Source organism: Carassius gibelio, chromosome A8 (genome assembly GCF_023724105.1).
Source record: "Carassius gibelio isolate Cgi1373 ecotype wild population from Czech Republic chromosome A8, carGib1.2-hapl.c, whole genome shotgun sequence".
Classification (NCBI taxonomy): Eukaryota; Metazoa; Chordata; class Actinopteri; order Cypriniformes; family Cyprinidae; genus Carassius; species Carassius gibelio.
This window is the reverse complement of record NC_068378.1, coordinates 23,012,453-23,033,847: the sequence shown is the minus strand read 5'-3', so window position 1 is coordinate 23,033,847 and position 21,395 is coordinate 23,012,453. Positions and strand designations below refer to the sequence as shown.

Here is a 21,395-nt window from a genome sequence, read left to right as displayed (position 1 = left end):
TTGTTGGATGCACATCCAGGGCACGAAGCTCCCGTTCCACCACATCCCAAAGATGCTCTGTTAGGTTGAGATCTGGTGACTGTGGGGGCCATTTTAGTACAGAGAACTCATTGTCCTGTTCAAGAAACCAATTTGAAAGATTCAAGCTTTGTGACATGGTGCATTATCCTGCTGGAAGTAGCCATCAGAGGATGGTTCATGGTGGTCACAAAGGGATGGACATGGTCAGAAACAATGCTCAGGTAGGCCGTGGCATTTAAGCGATGCGCAGTTGGCACTAAGGGGCCTAAAGTGTGCCAAGAAAACATCCCCCACACCATTACACCACCACCAGCAGCCTGCACAGTGGTAACAAGGCATAATGGATCCATGTTCTCATTCTGTTTATGCCAAATTCTAACTCTACCATCTGAATTTCTCAACAGAAATCGAGACTCATCAGACCAGGCAACATTTTTCCAGTCTTCAACTGTCCAATTTTGGTGAGCTTGTGCAAATTGTAGCCTCTTTTTCCTATTTGTAGTGGAGATGAGTGGTACCCGGTGGGGTCTTCTGCTGTTGTAGCCCATCCGCCTCAAGGTTGTACGTGTTGTGGCTTCAGCTTTGCTGCATACCTCGGTTGTAAAGAGGGGTTGTTTCAGTCAAAGTTGCTCTTCTATCAGCTTAAATCAGTCGGCCCATTCTCCTCTGACCTGTAGCATCAACAAGGCATTTCCACCCACAGGACTGCCGCATACTGGATGTTTTTCCCTCTTCACACCATTCTTTGTAAACCCTATAAATTGTTGTGCATGAAAATCCCAGTAACTGAGCAGATTGTGAAATCCTCAGACTGGCCCGTCTGGCACCAACAACCATGCCACGCTCAAAATTGCTTAAATCACCTTTCTTTCCCATTCTGACATTCAGTTTGGAGTTCAGGAGATTGTCTTGACCAGGACCACACCCCTTAATGCATTGAAGCAACTGCCATGTGATTGGTTGATTAGATAATAGCATTTATGAGAAATTGAACAGGTGTTTCTAATAATCCTTTAGGTGAGTGTATATCTTTATTTATTGGAATACATCATAAAGCTACTCTCCCTATAGCATCACAACTAAAAAGTTGTTTATTCTGATAAACCGATTAAAACCAACAGTCACTCAGGAGAGCTCCCGCCCTGTTTAGCCCGATTATATAAGTCCCCAATGAGAAACGCTCTCTCTGTCAATCATCTTAAACGTTCGGGAGGACTTCTTGGATTTGTTGAGATCTGATTGGTTGACGTGTTTTAGGAGGGCGGTTTTTTTTCCACAGGCTGAATGGTTTCCAACGGCTCCGGTGAAAGGTAATAAAAGGTGAGAAATTGTTTTATGCTCCTATTTCACAATAGTATTGGGACACGTTTTATTTTTTTCAAGACACTTGAGGTGATAAATGTGTAACGTTAATTGTTTGCAAAATATGTCAAGCGTGTGTATTTTGTAAGGGGTCACGTGAGGTAAATGCTTCATTAAATAACACTTGAAGAGTTGACCATTAAGCTGCAGTAGGTAACTTTTGTAAATATATATTTTTTACATATTTGTTAAATCTGTCATTATGTCCTGACAGTAGAATATGAGAAAGATAATATGTGAAAAAAATCAAGCTCCTCTGGCTCCTCCCAGTGGTCCTATTGCCATTTGCAGTTACTGACCGCTCCCGGTAAGAAATCTACCAATCAGAGCTGCGGTCCGTAACTTTGTTTGTGTTCAAAATGTAGAAAAAAATGTATATAATAAGCGAGTACTCCAAACCGTGTTTTTAGCTTGTCCTGAATCACTAGGGTGCACCTATAATAAGTGTTTATATTCGGACTATTTTAGATTGCTTCGGGGGTACCGCGGCGGAGTAACCCAGTACCTTTGTGATTCTTCATAGACATAAACAGAGAGAAGTAGTTCCGGCTACAATGTTCTTCCGCAAGACGCAAGCAGTTCTGTTTATTAACCGCTAGAGCATCAAAAGTTCCCTACCGCAGCTTTAGTGAAGTAACGTTAATCAAAATATATTGTATAGTAATATTATTTTTGGTATATTGCTCATGTTTTGCTGAAATACAGATTTTTTTTCTTTCCTTTGTGTAGTGTACACTTGAGTACTTATAGGGGGCAGCAGTGAGTCAGTGTTGATGCTGGAAGAGCCATGATTAAGAAATAAATAACCATAAGGCAATAAAGGGTTTAATATAGTTGATCAATAATGGGTGTAGTATTCGATACCTTAAAAAAAAAGCTCAGTTTTTACGTATTTTTACTAAACATATAGACCTCAACTTTGTGAGGTTAATGCATTTTATTTTTTAGATTGTTCCAAAGTGTTTGATATTCCTTTTAAATGGCTGGAAGATGATTAAATCTAAGCAAAAGATAAAGTGTTACTGTGCATCTCTGTAACATTCAATGCCAGATTTCAGTTTGCAATTTGAAAAGTTAAACATTCATATATTGATACATCCACTTTATCACAGTTTCATTTGTGGTCACAGGGAAATTAAAACCTAAAGGCAAAACATCAGACAGACATTGCTATTATAAATGAATATTTTAAAGGGATCTTCTTAATGGTATGGAGAGAAAGTAAAATTTAAACCAAGAGTCATTTCCAGCCTTAAAATTAAGTCATGCACCTATTTTTTTTTTTAAGCGGGCAATGAGAATCCTACCACTTCGTTATATGATTGTGAGGCAATAGTTTATTTTAGTCAAATACTACATTGATTCATAACCCAAAGCACGCTATAAAATTAATATATCATTAAAGGCTGGAACTATTAGGTGGTCTTCTGTTGACAAATTAATACTTTGTAAATGTTTGGATGCTTACGACCATACTCTGAACAAATCACTTTAATTAAATTTTTAATTCAAAATGACAACTTTTGCCAAAAGGTTATGAATTTGCAGCACTATAAAAAAAATAATATATATATATATATATATATATATATATATATATATATATATACTATATCTTTAAAATATTACATATTTATTATTAATGTGGCTCTGAAAATGTATAAATTCAAATTTATTACAACATGAATGAAAAGTAGTCAATAAAACAAAAAATAAACATTTTTATTTAATGCATATATGAAATCATTACATCATGAAGCTTACATTTTGTTTTAATTTTTTATTAAACTAAACTACCTTTGCACATGGGTAACCAAAAGTACACTGACCTGGGATATTTTTCTGAGCAAAAATTTTAAAAAAGTGTATTGCAACAGAGATCATATTTCATAAATCTCTCTCTCCCTAAAGGCTGTCTCAAGACTGCATGTCCCAGGGCTGCTGTGGGAGGAGGGTGAGGTGGTTGTGTCGAAGTGTTCTCAGCTCTGTCAGCCGTCCCAGGAGCCTGGCGAAGCGTCGCGGGTCTTGTGCCGTCCCCTGACTACAGCAGCAGCAAGCTCGGGACAAGAGCTCCAAAACAAACTCCTGTAAGTTCTCAACACAGCCCACTGCACGCAGGGACGGCCTGTCTGCTTCACAACAGGGAAAAAGTAGAGGTCATTTAAAGCGGTTCTATACATATAAATAATAAAGGTTTTTATTAGCATCTACGGTTCCATGAAGAACCTTTAACATCCATGGAATCACTTAATTGCAAAAGAAAAAAGGTTGTTTATTGTCGAAAAATGTTCTTCACACAAAGAAAAAAATAGTTCTGAAAGGTTCTTCGGGGATCCAAAAATTTTTTGTAAGCTAAACCTTTGACATTTGCTGTCTGACTTGAATATAGTGGAAGTTCCCATAGAAATGAGTCACAGTTGTGTTAATCATAATCCACAGACCTGAACATAGCACTGCAGTCGCTGTTAGAAGTGCATATTCAGCCTCGCTTACTGCAATAGTCACCATGCTGTGGAGGAAATTTACCACAGACCTCAAGAACTCCTCATTCAACCCTTAACAAAAATAAAAATCACAATATTAGTAGAGACAAAAAGATTCAGACAAAATAATGAGACATCACTTGGATTAATCACTGCATGTAATGTGAGACTTTCCTGCTATGATTATCACTGTTCATTATAGATCACCTGAGTGTGTCAATGTCCTGTTCTCAGTCTTGGACTCTAAAGTTTTCAACCAATCAGGGTTTGAGTTATTCATATTTGCGGAGTATAAAGCTGGTGGTAGAAAACACAGCAGTGAGTCATTATTGATCTATAATGTGTTGAGTTTTGTTCAATTTTAACAATGCTTTATGGGCACAATTTATTTATAGAACACAAATAAGCTAAGCTGTTTAAAACTCACAATGTCCCAGACACCAATATTTTAATTATTCATAAAAGATGTATTATATAATAGTGTATGTGATTACCAGTGCAGACAGTAGTGGGGTTCTCAGAGAACTGCTGAGCTAAGAGTAGGAACATGACTTCAACTGAAGAGCTGGACAGAAGAGTGTTCTGGTCAGAACTATCCAAAAGCTCAAACCCTAAATAAAACATGACCACAAATTAGCTGTATGTAGAGGTATGTGGTGTGATCTAAGAGAAGCCGGATGTTACTGACCAGGTACAAAACTTAAAAATTGCAAGAGCTTCTCCGTCTGAGGAGGAGTCAGATCTAAACTGGTTGTCGAACTAGACCACAGAGGCACCTGGGGATAGAAAAGAATGATGTCTTCTTCTTATGTATTATGGGCAGTATGTCTGTCTTCATTTTTAATGGAAAAAGACATACCCGGCAGTGCGTGTTGTCTTGAATTATGTACCTACGATAAGCCTCAACAATTCTATTCAGAATGCATCTCTGCTCTCTGGAGAAACCAGATACCTGCAAACAAGACAAGAAACTTAGGAATTTTTCAAATATAACTGGCTTCAAATCTAACTAAAACTCAAATTCCATGCTTGGAAAGTCTAAATAATCTGAGAGCGTTTTACCCGTGTGGTGAATCTGCTGGTGGATGAGACACTTCTGCTTTCAGTGTAGTCATCTTCAGCTTTTCCTGTTGATCCGTTGTGTCCTCTGTGATTGGTGCCCTTCCTCAGTCTCTTCGACTGGCATTGCACCTCTGTAAGCAGACCTGACCAAAAAAAACAATATTAGATTCTAGGTGTTGTTGGGTGAAGTAGCATCTGATGTTATCAGTTTCCCAAGAAATGACAGAAAATGAAGCCTCAGATCAGTCTAGAAGTTTTTACGTCAATCTCACACTCTGCCAGCATCCCGACGGCTCTGCATTTGCGCAGTCTGCAGTCCTGACACTTTCTCCGCATGTACATGTCCATCTCACAGCTTCCACCACTCTTGCAGCGGTACACTGCCTTTTTAGTCACGCTGCGTCTGAAGAAACCTAAGCCAAGAGAGATACTCTACTGTTTAAAAAGTTTGGGGTCGGTAAGTCTCTTCTGCTCAACAGTGATGCATTTATTTGATCAAAAATGCTGAAAAATCAGTAATGATGTGAAATATTACCATAAAAAAAGTTATCTATTCCTGTAATGGAAAAACTGAATTGTCAGCATCATTACTCCAGTCTTCAGTGTCACGTGATGTTTTAAAAATCATTCTAATATGCTGATTTGCTGCTCAGGAAATATTATCAATGTTGAAAATACTTTTGCTGCTTAATATTTCTGTGAAAACTCTTTTGTTTTTCCAGGATTTTTTGATTAATAAAAAGTTGAAACATTTATTTGAAATAGAAATCTCTAGTAACATTATAAATGTATTTATGATCACTTTTGATCAATTTAATGCATCTTCGCTGAGTTAATGTATTTTCTGAAAAAAAAAAAAAAAAAAAACTATTACTGCGACCAAACCTTTGAATGGTATTGTATATTCTTACAATTCAGTCTTTTGGCTGTTTAAAAAATGAGACAAGCTCTTAGATATATCCCACCCCACTTCCTGTTTTCAAAGGAACACAGGAAAGAAACCGGTGCTCGTTACATGGAGTCTTATAAGTACTGATTTTAGACATTAGTTGATACTGTAAATTCAAGAAGTGCCTCATGGATTAATGTTGTCTTAAAATTCTGTACTATTGTGCTCGTCCAACCTTTGCATCCCTCACAGGTGAGGGCATTGTAGTGATATCCCGAGGCTTTATCTCCACACACCACACACAGCTCATCCTGGCCCTTCACTCGAGCTCCATGGCCCATCCTGGTCCTTTTTGGCACTGGAAGACCGACAATGCTGCCTCTTGTTGGGCTTTGGACCTCCATGTCTGGTTCACAGGTGAACTCCGAGCACTGATGGCTGTAGGGGTACTGTGGGTTGCACGGTTGAGCGTTTGGCGCTCCATACAATGAAAACTGCACATTGACATGGCCGAACGGCTGGTGGTTATAGAGAGGGCTTTGTAGATCTGGTTCCTGATAAGAGCAGCTCAGTGGATCCACAAGAACATCTGCAGCAGGGATTGAAGAACATCTTGATTAATTAAATTATTTACAAGAAATATGTTCCTTTCTCACATGATTCTCAAATTACCTAACGACTTTTATGAGACCTTTGGGACGTAATAAAAAGAAAAGAATAATCCCAGAGTAAGAACTTTTGAATCTTTTCTGTCTCTGGAAACAGGATGCAGCTGAAGAGGTTACAGTTTTGTTTATGGTTGTTATTTACTTTGAAGCCTATGAGGTTTTTATACCCGTACAGAACGGAGCCATCCTGATGTTTTCTCTGTCGGCGGGAAGGTTGTAAAGATGGATTTTAGAGGGAACATGTGTCACAACTGGCAACATTTCTGAAGCACATCTGCCTGAGTAGCTTTTTTTTTTAACGCCGTTACAGACACTTGAGAACTAGTAGTGACAACGAGCAAAATAATATAATATTTCACATGAGAAAAATTATATTTGAGTAAAACTGATCGCTGAAATCCAACAAATTTCAGCAAATCCATCTCTGTTTTTCTGCCATAAATATCCTTTTGCAGTGTGGTGGTCTCTTTACTGGCCTTCAGTCCTGTCTTTTTCACAGTGTTTTATGTCCTGTTACAGCTAGAGAATAACTTTCCAGTGAAAGTATCTGTTTGTAAACCACTGGAGTTTTTCATAAACATTAATGCTGGTAAACAGCTGCAAATATACTATCATTGAGCAACCTTCTAAGACGAAGTTAAATGACAAAACGAAACTGAAACTGAAAAAGCACTATTCAGACAGTAATTGTGTCACAAGACAACATCTGGGAAATAATATTTGGACATTCAGATATTAAAGTAATGAACTAGAGGACAAAGGAGACAAACCACTGTGCATAATATATGATCGGTCACATGACCATACTTCAACATGGCGTCAAAGAAGAAATCCAGTAAAGTGATCATTTTATTCATGTAGTTTATTTAGCTACAGAGACAAAGTGCTCTAAGGTAAATATATTTATTTATTAATGCAGTTATAGTGCCACAAAAATATTATTATACTATACTTAATTTTATTAGAATATACTATTATTATAATCAGTGATTTATTATTTTTTCCGGTTTTTATTTTGGTTTTAGTGATTTTTTTGTCAGTTTTATTAGTTTTTTTTTTTTTTTGTAGCAAATTTCTATTTTAGCAATAATTTAATAATAACTTCAATTAACAAAAATGGTTTTTAATAGTTTTGTAGTTAACAATAACAACACTGATTCAGTGAAAGTCAGTGGGGTCGAAAACAATATTGGTCCAAAATACACATTTAAAAATAAATAAATAAATAAATATATATAAATATAAATAAATAAATATATATATATATATATATATATATATATATATATATATATATATATATATATATATATATATATATATAAATAAATATATATATATATATATATATATATTATTATTTTTTTTAATTAAGTTAGTTGTTCAGGGTCTGAATGAAATAAGTGTGAGAAAATGATGACAGAAATTTTTATTTTTGGGTGAACTATCACTTTAACAATATTGTAATTCTATGATGAATTGATTTATATATAGTAAAGTGTAATCTTACCATAGTACTGTGGCGTCTCTGTGATGTCAAATGTGTCTGATGTGGAGAGATAGCCACCGATTGACATGCTCAACTCAGGATCTGTCCCCTCTCTCATCTGATCAGTTGGATTCTTGCTCTTCACTGAGAATGTCTGAATCTATAAAGAGCACAAAAACTTTCATTCACCCTGTCTGAGGATCATAATCCAATGCCTTCAAATATGTCTTCAGCAAGCCTTCCAACCCTAGAGAAAGACGAGCTATTTTAGTCGTCACTGTCATGAAAAGGTTATGACAGAATCCGATGAATACTGTGAAGATCTCCGTCTGGCCTCCTCTGGGGCTCTTGAGAGGATCTGAAGATCATCGACTGTGAGAATAAGACGAGAGATGAGGCCTGTGTGTCCGAACAGCTGTTCTGGCATGAGTTTCACAGAAAATGCCTCACAAAGAGCAGCCTGTCCCAAACACCCTCAACAGGTCTGGCCTGTAGCTGACTACCAGCATTCAATAGCAGCTGAGTGAACGTACCTAAACTCACACTTTTTTCTTCCAGTAGCTCTAAAGACCTGCAATACACTTTAAAGAGAGTGGCTACCATAGTGGATCCGGTGTGTGTATATATCTATATTATAAACCGTTTTGGTTGTTTACTGAATGACATCCACAGGGAGCAATTTTGTGGCTTGGAAACTGGTGCAAAGCATCAAGTTCCAAAGCAACGTGAAAATTGCCTTATTCTTAACTTCAGCACTAAAAATCAACCATCACTTAGAAAAAAGAAAAAAGAAAAAAAAAATCATAAACCTATCCCTGTCTTGATCCCTACACTGTAAGAAAAAAAATGTAAAAATATACTACCTGTTTCCAGTCTGGACATTATCTATTAATTTTACTGAAGTTTTCTTTAAACCTAAAACATCACACAATGCATTGTATTGTACCTGAACATGCTTATGCTGCAAACAAATGTCAGCTTTGCTGTGAACAATGAGTTACTGCACACAAATACCAGAGCACTGATATGTTCTATCAATGGTGTAAAACAAAACTTTCTCCTTCACGTCTCCAGTACAATGTGAATATATATAATTAGCTCTTTAACATAAAGAGAACTGATTTTTGCTGTGGTCAGTTCACACAACAAACCATTTTCTTTTGCCAAGTAGGATGTTTGACTGAAATATTGTTCCAGGACTAATCACATTTTTAGCGGTTACACTGGGCCATATTTAGAGACTTTTCTTAAAACATAACCCCTATAAACTGAATTAGTCCTGGAACAATATTCCAAACAAAAACAAGGATGTTGATTTAGGAACACATCCTACTCTGCAAAATCACTCAGAATATAATGAGTATAACGACATGTTCTAAAGGGGTATGTAGTATGGGCTGCTGTATGAACTGAGAAACATTTTCAGTTTCATTTACATTGGAGGGTTTACTGTTTGTTCACTTGAACGGTAGAGAAGTGAAAGAGAAACTTTGCTTTATACGCGTACTGGTGTCCTGGAATTTGTGTGAAATGACTCATTGTTCACAACTATGCTGATATTTGCTTACAGCATGAGAATGTTGTAACAAAATACTAAGCATCTGTTAAAATGCGAAATTGTTATCTTATTCAGCACAATTTTTATTTACATGTATGTGATACACTGCAAATATTTTTGTATGTAACAAATCGGCAAGGGTTTTTTTGGTGTGTTTTTGGAAAAATCTGTTATGCTCACCAAGGCTGCGTTTATTTGACCAAAAATACACTGAAAACAGTAATATTATTAAATGTCATTACAATTTAAAATAGCCATTTTAGTGGAAAATATTATAAAATGTAATTTATTCTTGTGATGGCACATCTAAATTTTCAGAAATCATATTACGCTGATTACATTTCTTTTTATTATCAATGTTGAAACCATAAAAATAAAAAAAATTCAGTATTCTTTGAGGAGTAGAAAGTTCGATATAAATAACTATTTGTAATATAAATATTTTGTCACATTGCTAAAGCCTACTGTCACATTTGATCAATTTGGTTCAAAGTTCACCTGCGTGACTCAGTTCTCAGAAATTCTGTAGTGCTCAATACTACAGTTACCAGCATCTCAAATTCTTTTAAACATGGATGAAAAAAAAACAAAACATTATTGATATATCCTCTGAACTATAATTCCTCCCGTTCTCGTTCAGTCCAACTTTGTGTTCTGTGTGGCAATATGGGTCGCTCTCTGTTTCCCAAGAGGAATGACAGTGACATCCAGCTCATCTCTGGGGCTTTAGGGAGTGTTTATACACGCTGTGTTTGCCACGGCTCTGTTTGTCATGCAGTTAATCTTTGACATTGAAAAGATCGAGGACTGCAAGAATCTAACCTTCCCACCCGGTATACTTTAGACCCCATGAAGGGGGCAGGCTTTCCTGAAATCTCCTCGAGTTATGACACGGACGCTCACACGTGCCCTGTCATATCCTGCTCTTTGCACTGACATGGAACATCCTCGATGGCGTTATTGTGGTAGCATCTCAAAGAGGCTGAACTCAGTTTCACAATGTCAAAATATAGATATGATTAGTGCCTCTGAGACCCAAGGGAGTAACATTTTTGCTATCGCTCCCATGCCATCCATCACAATGACTGTGGGTTCTTTTGTCAAAAAAAATCTGCACGATTAACAAAAAGACCTTCTTTGAACTCCATGGACGGTTCGTTCCAAATGGGGTTAGAGTTTGAACACTCATTAATTTTTCACAGTTTTCACAAGAACTTAAATAGCAACTATATAAATAAACATGCCTTCAGCATATCATAACAGTGGTTCTTCTCATTCTTAAAAATAAAGGCTCCAAAAAGTTTTTTTCTCAATAACCCCATAGAAGAACCATTTCTGAGAACCTTTCTTAAAGAACCATTTTGTTCTTAGTGTGAAGAGCATTTTTCCACCAAATAACCTCTTGTTGAAAAAGAAAGGTCCAATGGACGTCAAAAGTTCGTCATGGAACCATATGCCAATGAAGAACCTTTCTTTTTAAGAGTGAAAATTTTGCATGAGAAGCATTCTGCTATTTTCAACATGTGCCTTCATTTCTTCATGTATTATCTTATTTGATGTTAGCTAGCTGCTTGTAGCCAGGCCGTGTTTAGAGTTTTAAGAAGGAAACAGGATTCTTAGATTAGACTTTTATATTTATGTATAAAATATGTCCAAGAGATTCAAAAAGGCGCTGTTTTGGAACCTAGTGAGCTGACTACATAGGCAATATTTTAAGTTAGCAGTAGCACAAACAGGGTGTTGGATTAAAGTCCAGATGTGCTTGTAATGTTTTGAATGTATGCTTATCAACAGTGGTTCATCATGACAGACTGACGTAAGGCTGTTGAAAAATTCTAAACAAAGTGCATATTGATTAAATGGCAACTTATCATTGATTTCTGTCTGTGATGTTGACTTCTGTGTAGCAGCTCACAGACAGAATAAACATGCAACTGAATGTCTAAATGGCTGCTTGATAAACGCCAACATTTCAAACATTCTTTAGTTGTCTGTTAAATTTGGAATATTGGGAAACAGAACTGTCATGTTCACACTGACCCACCAAAGCCAAAACTGAAGATGATGATTGTTGTGTGAGTTTGAAGGAGACTTTAGAATATACCAAATATACTTAGCAAAGGAACTTGGGAAGGTTTAAACTGATTCACAACACATCAATACATTTATGATGCTTATAGAGATATTTTAAGCACAAGTGTTATAAATCTATAAATTCTAATGCAATTTTTACTAAAATAAATTAATTGTTATATTCAGCAGGTTTATTTATTTATTGCATTTAATCAATCAAATGTGACAGTAAAGACATTAATTAATGTTGCAACAGATTTCTATTTCAAAGAAATGCTGTTCTTTTGAATTTCATTAATGATTATTCAAGATCAGGGTTAGGGTTGAGATGAGAAAACATGCATTAAAAAATGTTTCACCAATTCCATAAAAATATAAAACAGTACAATTGTTTTCAACATTGATGATAATAATAATAAATGTTTCTTAAGCAGCAAATCCTCATATTAGAATGAAATCTGAAGGATCATGTGATACTGAAGACTGGAGTAATGATACTGAAAATTCAGCTTTGTATCACAGGAATAAATTACATTTTAAAATAGATTAAAATAGAAAAAACACTATTTTTGACCAGATAAATACAGCATTGATTAGCATAAGACATCTTATAAAATCTTACCAACCCCAAGTATTGTAATGGTGGTGCATTAACAAAAAGTAATAATAATTAAAAACTATATATATATATATATATATATATATATAGTTTTTTTTATTATTATTATTTCTTTCTTATCTAAGGAACCAAATTCATGAGTTGCATCCTGGGATGCTTTTTAAACAAGCAGACAGACATGTATCATATGACTCTCACTGGCTGCTTTTTCTTTACAATGCATTCTAAATCATCCATTATAAAAGGTAAAAAGAAAATCACTTATTTCAAATTCATATGCAAGAATTAGAAAAACGTGATATTGTAAGAATTTACAAAAACGCTGGTAGTGCTGACAGTTTGTAGAGAATACAGATTGTGTACTCACCAGCTCTGATGTTGCGTGTGCTGGATCTCAGCTTGATATGCCTCTTGCATTTGTGAAGTTGACAGCAGTTCAGCCCCTGACGTCCAACACTTGCCAAACACACACTGGAACACACATGCGCAAAACAAACAGCGCTTCCCTCCAACACAAACCTTTCAAACACATACCAGTACGTGTGCGAGTTTAAACACAGGGGAACGGAAAGTCGATAATCCATCAAAAAAGACACTTTAACATGGTCCCGTTCAGCTTTTAACACTAACTTCACTGTTGGCAGAAAAAGTTCTGAATATATATTAAATGGTTTGGACCTGTTGAACCCGATCAGAGAGGGCCGTGATGGGAATGAGGAGTTGTTTAAGTAAAATAATGACTGATTTCTGGATGCACACTATGTGAATGAGTGGGCTCATTAGAACATTCCCAGCAGCCCAGTGTTTATAAACAGCCCTAGTTCATCTAACTGATGGATGAGCACACGCTATCTCTCCATTCTTCCTGCCGCTCCTCAGAGAACGTACTTGCTCAGCCAGGCTTTCACAACCACCCCAACACACTCCTACGTGTCACTACACATTCAGCTGGAGGCACGCAACTCAAGACCCCCTTATCTGTCTCTCTCGCTCTCTCACACACAGAGACCCCAACTCCTTCTGCTCCATGGGTGGGCCCTTCATGTTCTTCACTGGGGGCAAAGGGGACATTCTGAGGGTTGCAGATCCTGCCCTAATGCTCTCAACTAACAGGATGCTAATGGCAGCAACTATTATAATGAGGAAAAACAACATAGATGTGTTTTTCCAGGAACATCAGGGCTGCTGATATGAACCACGGAGTAGAACAGGGAGACGAGGTTCTTCCTGAAATGAAAAAAAAATTATCCAAGAGATTCAAAAAGGCGCTGTTTTTGGAACATAGTGAGCTGACCACATATAAGGTAGCTGCAGCACAAAAGTGATGCAAAGTTTGTTCAGAAAGGTAGATAGCACAATTACACAGCTATAAAAGAAAAATAAAGCATTGCACATATATTTTAGTTGGCAGACAAGTTTTATACATTTGTTTATTTTTCAACAAAAATTATTCAAATGTTTTTAGTAACTAGAGGCTCAAATCTAAATATTAGAAAGTGTAAACTTAAAAAAAAATTAAAAAATAACCGAAATAAAATAGTTGAAGTACTAAAATTACTGAACCTATAAAACAATAATACATATATTAATGATAAAAATGACAAACACTTAAGTTTTTAAATAATACTGATGGAGATCCATTTCATGTGCATACTGTATGTGGAGTAGGCAGCAAAGGCAACGCACCTGGTTTTGGAACAGAGCCTACATTTAGAACACACACCATTGAAAGCTCCTGTGCTGAGAGCAAAAGTAAAAATGAGAATTTGTCATAGCTTTAAACTTTTGGAAAGAGAATTGTTGCATTAATATAAAATCTAAATTTACCCTACAATAGCGAGTAATAGATTTGAAACAAGCATCAGGATTGAGATACGTGAAGATGCTCCAGCAGATGAGCTTGGCCGTCTGCCTCCAAGTCAGAAAGCTTCCTCAAATGTTGGAACTGGCAATCTGCGGATTCTCAATTTTACCTCTTCCAATTTCTGATAGATAAAAATGTTCCATCATTATTTTTCTTTTCATTCATGAATTACAAAATGACTGGCAAAAGCAATTTCATGTTGATGATTTGCTTGAAAAGATGAATATGAAGGGGATGTAAACAAATTGATTGTCCACACCAAAAAAAGAAACAGTTCAAGCATGTTTGGCCTCAGAAAAACAAAACTCTTTAGTGAGTGTTGTGCTTTAATACAGGACAAAAAAGAAAGAAAGACAGAATGAAAGAAAGAAAAAAAGACTTAAAATATGACCTTCAATGAAGGTACGAACTGACTGACAGGTGCAATGCTAAATCAACTCAAAGGCCACAATATAAAAACTAATAACATCTTTACAATACCAAAAAGATTGCACAAAAACAGCTTATTAAGATCATTATAGCACACAGACTGAAGGCAGAACATGTTCACAGTTCTTTCTTAGTCAAGATCTTGCTGAAGACAGCTTTCATTCAACTGTATAAAAGAAAAATGATAGTTGTATGAACACGAATGTATGAGTTGTAAAAACTAAATAAAATGATTTCTGAGGTACAGTACAAACGGGTTTCAATAATTCCCTTTGGTGCCAAATATTGAGCCACTTAAAGTTAACTATTCACAATCTGAAAAAAAATTTTTTTTTAACCACTGACAATGCTAGGTATAAAACCTATTGATATACATCTAGCAAATACTATTAGGGAACAAAAATAGTGATTCTTGTGTCTCAGCTGTGGCTGTGGAAATGTGAAGCTCAAAAAAACATCTCCAGCATTTCCTCCAGTCATAGCAGGGAAGGGAATTGTTCAGTTATGGAGAAGCACAGCTGTCTCTTCATCTTCATCTTCATCTCCATCTGCAGAATCCCGAGGTGATTTGCTGTACATCATGAACTGCACGGATATCTAAAGAAACATGTCAAGGCAAAAAAGCTGAAATATTTTCTGACTATTCTGCATGAATTCAGACCATGCTCAGTGCTCATGGGATTCTGACAAATGAGCTTCACATGAAAGGAAGTCACATGACGTCAGTGATGTAAAACACACAGCTGGACGCCATGGCAACAATCAGAGTTTCATCAATATATGTGATCCAGAAGGTCAAAAACAGAATGACTCAAATATTTACGCAATATTGTCCATAACATAAGTCATGTGACCTTTGACTCCATGTTTCCAAAACAAAGCGAGTCAATTAATCGATGTAATTTAGCACCAACATAGTTAAGCATTGCATTGGGGACACCAGTTTTATTTTTATTTGTTTTATTTTATTCGTTTTATTTTTATATTTTGTTTTCATTTTAACTCTAAAGTTTTAGTAATTTTTTTCAATTTCAGTTATAATCAGGTTAAACTACAAAGAAATAGGGGTAAAAATCCTTTGCAACTGGCCAAAAGTTGTTGTATATTTAATTTCTTTTAATTTCAATTACTAAAAATGTAAAAAAAAAAAAAAAAAAAAAAAAATTGTTAACTATAATAATCCTAGTGTGTCATGGTTTCATTGACAAAATGTTTGTCTATTATTAAGGAACATATTTTTATGGCTACATTATTAAAATAAATTTTTGCACTTTATTTTAGAGTACGTGAACTTACATGTACTTATAGTGTACTTGCAGTGTATTTATCTAAGAAAGTTCTGGTAATACAAGGTAACTACATGGGGTAGGGTTAGGGTATGGTTTAGGGGTAGGTTCAGGGTTAGTACCTAGTTATTGTAATAACTATAATAAGTACATAGTATGTACATGAGGAACAGGACTGTAAAATAATAGTACATTTACACGGAAGCCTGTTTTAGTTCCATTACGAATTTTAGTATGGAATTATTGTCACAACAATTTCATGTTTTCTCTAAATTCTCATTTACAATATGAGTCCAGACATTTGACATCTGTAGGTCCATGAGGACAGTGTTGGGAATCAGTGACCTCACACACACAGCTCAGTGTTTAAAATGTGGCTTTAAAGGATACTATAAGGTCAAGTGAGAGCGTTCCCAGGCTGCCGATGAGCCAGGGGAGGTGGTGTATGACATAGCTGGCCTCTCCCTGCCCTGGATCTGGGTTCTTCAGTAGCACACTGATGCCATATGTTGTGTTTCCCAGAATCACCAGAGCGAACAGGAAAAAAGACACGCCCTCTGTTGACTTCCTCTGAAACTGCAAGAAATATTTCAACTTCACTAAAAAGCTATATCTGTACATCTTTAATTACATTTTACATGCATATGTAGCATGCCAATGCATGAATAATAACAGAAGTCTGACTGCTATGACACTATGGATGTCTGCAATGATTACAGTCTCCAAAGCAATAATGATGCAACATTCCCATTAAACATGTAGAAGGGTCATTCAAATAAAAAAGAAACCATATTTTGCATTAACAAAATAAAGACTTTTAGGGGCTTTAAAAGGAATAGTGATTATTGCTGAAAAAGTACTCACAATCACAAGAGTGTTTCTTCATAAGAACAGATTTGGAGAAATGTGGTATTTTTAAATCACTCTGCAGTGTGAATGGGTGCCGTCAGAATGGCTCCAAACAGTTGAAAACAACTACATCAAAATAATCCACTCAACTCCAGTCCATCAATTAACCAAAGACCGGCGGAGGATCCATTAGTGTGCAAGTGATTTAATGTAAAATTACTTCAAATCTGTTCTGATGAAGAAACAATCTCAGCTACATACTGAATGTCCTGAGGTTGAGTACATTTTCAGCCAATTGTTTTTTTTACTATTGGAAAGACAATTCCTTTAGGATTTTATGCAAAGAGACATTATTTTAATGACATTTAACTAGATATCATCTCTAAATCCATATTTATCATTCTTCCAAACATTTCAATTATTCCCAAAGTTGATTCTCATTACTGTCTTAAAATAATTTTAATAAGCACAAATTAAAGACATTGCAATCAAGAGTAGATTTTGGTCCTCTCATTTGTGACATGTAATGTCCAAACAATGAGAAATACTGTTGCAAATATTAGAAATAAATGTGCAAATACAATAATGAACACATACATTGCAAAAGAAAAAAAACAATGTAATGTAAAATAAAAATGCATTCATGAATTATTAAATAATACATATATAAATAAATAATTAAAATGTCTTTCTTTTGGTTTTGGGATGACATATTACATGTTCTTGATATATCTGTGAAATTCATCAGCACATGCATGCAGTAAGACTTACATTAGTGTACATCTGTGGCAGTCTGGAGCATAAATACAGTACTGAAGATACTGAGCCGAAGACAAAGCCGATAATCTCCTTTGTATTGAAGGGCTGAAAAACATAAAATCACCACGTCTCAAATCAATTCTGAAACCATGAATATGAATGAAGTGCAACTCAGTGATAAAATTAACTCTACTCACCTGCACTGATCCGCTGTCCTCCTCCACGGCCAGCAGCGCCCGAGCCTTGAACCTCATAGGCCTCTGATCCTCTAGGGCTGAGCGAGGGACACTAATGAGGGAAGATGTAATTCCCAGAAGACATAACATGCTGACCGTATTCAGCAGTGCACCGTTACTGGCTACAGAGGAGAAAGACAGTTCCATGAATTAGCATTTCAGGCATTAGCACGTTCTTATAACACTGTGAAAGCTGAGGTCAGGGAGGAATATACAGTAATGTAGGGCAGTGACGGGACACTGTGACATTACTGGTACTTTTGTCACTGCTACTAAAGCTATTAAAAATGGTTTTCGGGAATTAAAATAAATGTAACAAAATATATAAAAATCAAATGAAAATAAGAAATGTTGCAACTAACTTAAGTTATGTACTTATATTATTCAAACTAAAACTGAAATGAAAGATAATTTTAAATTTAAATTAAATTAAATTAATGCATTTAGCAGACGCTTTTATCAAAGGCGACTTACAGTGCATTCAGGCTATCAATTGTTACCTATCATGTGTTCCCCGGGGAATCGAACCCCCAACCGTGAGCTACAGGAACACTAATTTTAATAATAATAATAATAATATTATTATTAATATTATATTTAATAATAATTTAAAGCTATGTAGAAATATAAAACCTAAACTTAAAATAATGAAAATATCAATTATATTATTTTAAATAGTACTAAAATTACTCAATTAAATTTATAAAATTAAAAATCAAATTTATAAAATTAAAATACAAAATTAAATTAAATACAAATTATGAATAAATACTATAATAGTATATAAATAATGTATATACTGTTATAGGATTTATTAATATTTTGTATTTAATTTTGTATTTTAATTTAATTTTTTATTTTAGTACTATTTAAAATAATATACTATAATGAATAACAGAAAAAATACTAAAATTAAAACATCCAAAAAAAAAAAAATTATATATATATATATATATACACACACACACACACACACACACACACACACACACACACACATATATATATATATATATATATATATAAAATACTAAACTAATAATAAAACAAAACACTATATATCTCAAATGTGCCAAGCAGGTCTGCCAGGAAAATGATTTCCTGGAGACATGTTTCCAAAGAGCCTAATCTTATGACATGTTTAAGTCACTACTGAAATATGATATCCAACTCACCCCTAGATCCCCTATTCTTTAGTTTATAGTAATAGTACATTGACAGCATTAACAGGTCTGCCAGGACGTAGTACACTGCAGTGTATTTCTAAAGGAGAAATGAGGGTGATGAATATAAAATAATAACAAATAATAATAAAATCAGGCCTCAGTTCAAACTATAGCAAAACTAGGATCATTCAATTTGTAAAGCAATTATTTTAATGGTACATTTTCATTCATTGAGTAGATATTTCATCTAAAGTGATGAATAAAGAATGTAAAAATGGTCAATTACTTGTAGTGGAAGTTGATCAGCCAAGAATGATCCAATAAGATTGCATGAGTCCCCGGCCAGCCAAAATAACAGGAACCATATAGACAGAGCGCTGTCCATATTTCCTGTCTTGCAGGAACTGTAGTATTGCCTAAAGTAACAGTCAGTATGAGCTCATTACTTCTCAAAAATATGCTAAATATAACACTTTACATATATAGGAGGCCGGTAAGATTTAAAAAAATAGTTAAAATTAGTCTCTAATGCTCACCAAATCTGCATTTATTTGATCAAAAATACAAATGAAATAGTAAAAACCACAAAATATTATTACAATTTAAATAAGTGTTTAAAATATTAATATATATTACAAGGTAATTAATTCCTCTGATGGCAAAACTGAATTTTCAGCAGCCATTGCTCCAGTCTTCAGTGTCACATGATCCTTCAGAAATCATTCTAATATATTATTAAAATGTATTTTGATTATCAATGTTGAAATCAGTTGTGCTGCTTAATATTTTTGTGGATTTTTTTCTGGATTATTTGATTAATAGAAACTTCAAAAGAACAGCATTTATTTAAAATTGATTTAAAAAACGTATTGTCTTTACTGTCACTTTTGTAATATATTTATTTATATTTATGTAATATATTTATATATATTTATTTTTTATTTTTATTTTTATTTTTTAATCCCAAACTCCTGAATGTTTATCTAGAAGTGTTCGAAATACTTGCTGTGAATTAATTAATTTTATATCCATTATGACAAAACTAAGCCATTCACAGTGCAGCAGCATTAAGAGTTGGCCTACTCACGGTAGTGAAGACACCATGAAGCAAACTATCGACAGAAGTCCGAGAACAACACTGGCGAGGTCTCTGCCATCCTGGGCACATTCACCCAGTCCATACCAGATCCACTCAATCCCCAACGGACAGAGAGAGCTGAAGTTCCCATCCCCGCCGAGCACAACTCCATCCGACATCACTGGAAAAACAACAGAGAGGAATCAGAAGGAATCAAATCAGTCCACTGCTTTTGAATAGCGCTTTCTATAAACAGCCCAGGTGGAATTCTTATGAAAACAGATTTGCTTCTGGTTGTCAGTGCAGTGTTGTTTAAACACTCACGGAACCAGAGGACATCACAAATAAGTTAATAAAAGCAGGTACGTTTAGCACGTTACCTGTGGTGTAGCTCCTAGGCTGCTGAGGTAGAATATAGTAGCGGTATGTCGATTCTAGTCCGCAGTTATTTAGAGAAGAAAACAAATAAGTCAAAACAAGGAGCGATGTGGTTGGATAGTTGAGGCGTGACGTCACGAACAGCGAAGCAGCCGGAAGCCTCGCTTGCTAGGGATGGGGTCGCTTTACAAATCGGATCTTTTGAACAGTTCATTTAAGAGGTCCGGTGAAACAACAAAAAACGGTCCTTGAAATATCAAATGTTCTAAAATCATCAAATGTGTTTTATATTGTTAACATTCGTTTGTTTATGGGAAAATACCATATCCGTAAACAAAAATTTGCCAAAGGAAATTGGTATATTATTATATTCTGATTGTGAGCGATTACTGGCAATCAAACGGTCTAAAATCTTCCGTTAAAGCCACATATTGACAAACTTTTTTTGAAGTTGTATTAATACAAGATGTAAATGTATGTGCTCCAGACATTACAGCAACCATGATTCAACTCATAAAACATAAATTTAAAACCGAAATATAAAATGAATTTACATTAAACAATACTACAATCACTAAATACAGATCTTGTTCTATGTGTTTTATTGATTACAACAGTCAACTACAACTGTAATAAAGTGTCAAAAATTGTTTTGTAGCATTTCGCAGAAACTGGATAACCGCTTGATTCAGTGCGAATCTGAACCGTTTCGACCGATCAAAATTTTTTGACCGATTCAGCGGTTACATTACAATACATATGTGATCGACATCTTTCATTTCACAGATCGGTGTCAAATTAACAGCTTCAAGCTGCATTTTAAATTTAAAAAGGAGCTATATTTTCAAATAATTGCCCGTGTGTAATGAAAAAGGGTGAGAAAATCAGATACATTTTCCCTACCTTACCCAAAGTAAACGCTCCGTGTACTCAGCTGATCATCACGTCTGACTTCACAAATCTCCATTCAGCAAAAACATGACGTACAGGCGTGACGCAAACAGTGGTTTCCTAAGAAGCTCTAGGCTCCCGAGAAGAACATGTACAGAAGCCCAATTAAGTCATTACACCACTCTACAGGGAGCCAAAATGTAAAATACAGTGGATGATGGGGCTAGAAGTCATC

The 21,395-nt window shown here is 35.2% G+C and overlaps 2 protein-coding genes across 2 annotated transcripts; both read right to left on the bottom strand.

Annotated features, from left to right (window-relative positions):
- Window positions 1-3,084: 3,084 nt before the first annotated feature.
- Window positions 3,085-13,964, bottom strand: LOC128018926 (bile acid receptor). The gene is made up of 12 exons (XM_052604808.1): window positions 13,911-13,964; window positions 12,592-13,451; window positions 7,996-8,134; window positions 6,053-6,406; window positions 5,201-5,341; window positions 4,929-5,071; window positions 4,726-4,818; window positions 4,555-4,642; window positions 4,361-4,477; window positions 4,074-4,163; window positions 3,825-3,938; window positions 3,085-3,512 (listed from the first exon to the last, which is right to left on the bottom strand). Exons 3-12 carry the CDS (start codon window positions 8,090-8,092, stop codon window positions 3,301-3,303), a joined length of 1,449 nt encoding a protein of 482 aa, XP_052460768.1. The 5' UTR covers window positions 8,093-8,134; window positions 12,592-13,451; window positions 13,911-13,964; the 3' UTR covers window positions 3,085-3,300.
- A 408-nt stretch (window positions 13,965-14,372) lies between these two features.
- LOC128018927 (lysosomal amino acid transporter 1 homolog) lies at window positions 14,373-20,697 on the bottom strand. Its single transcript, XM_052604809.1, has 8 exons — window positions 20,272-20,697; window positions 19,901-20,072; window positions 19,100-19,229; window positions 18,823-18,910; window positions 17,609-17,769; window positions 17,424-17,516; window positions 16,194-16,379; window positions 14,373-15,114 (listed from the first exon to the last, which is right to left on the bottom strand). The coding sequence occupies exons 2-8, from the start codon at window positions 20,068-20,070 to the stop codon at window positions 15,016-15,018; spliced, it is 927 nt and encodes a 308-aa protein (XP_052460769.1). The 5' UTR covers window positions 20,071-20,072; window positions 20,272-20,697; the 3' UTR covers window positions 14,373-15,015.
- Between the last annotated feature and the right edge of the window lie 698 nt (window positions 20,698-21,395).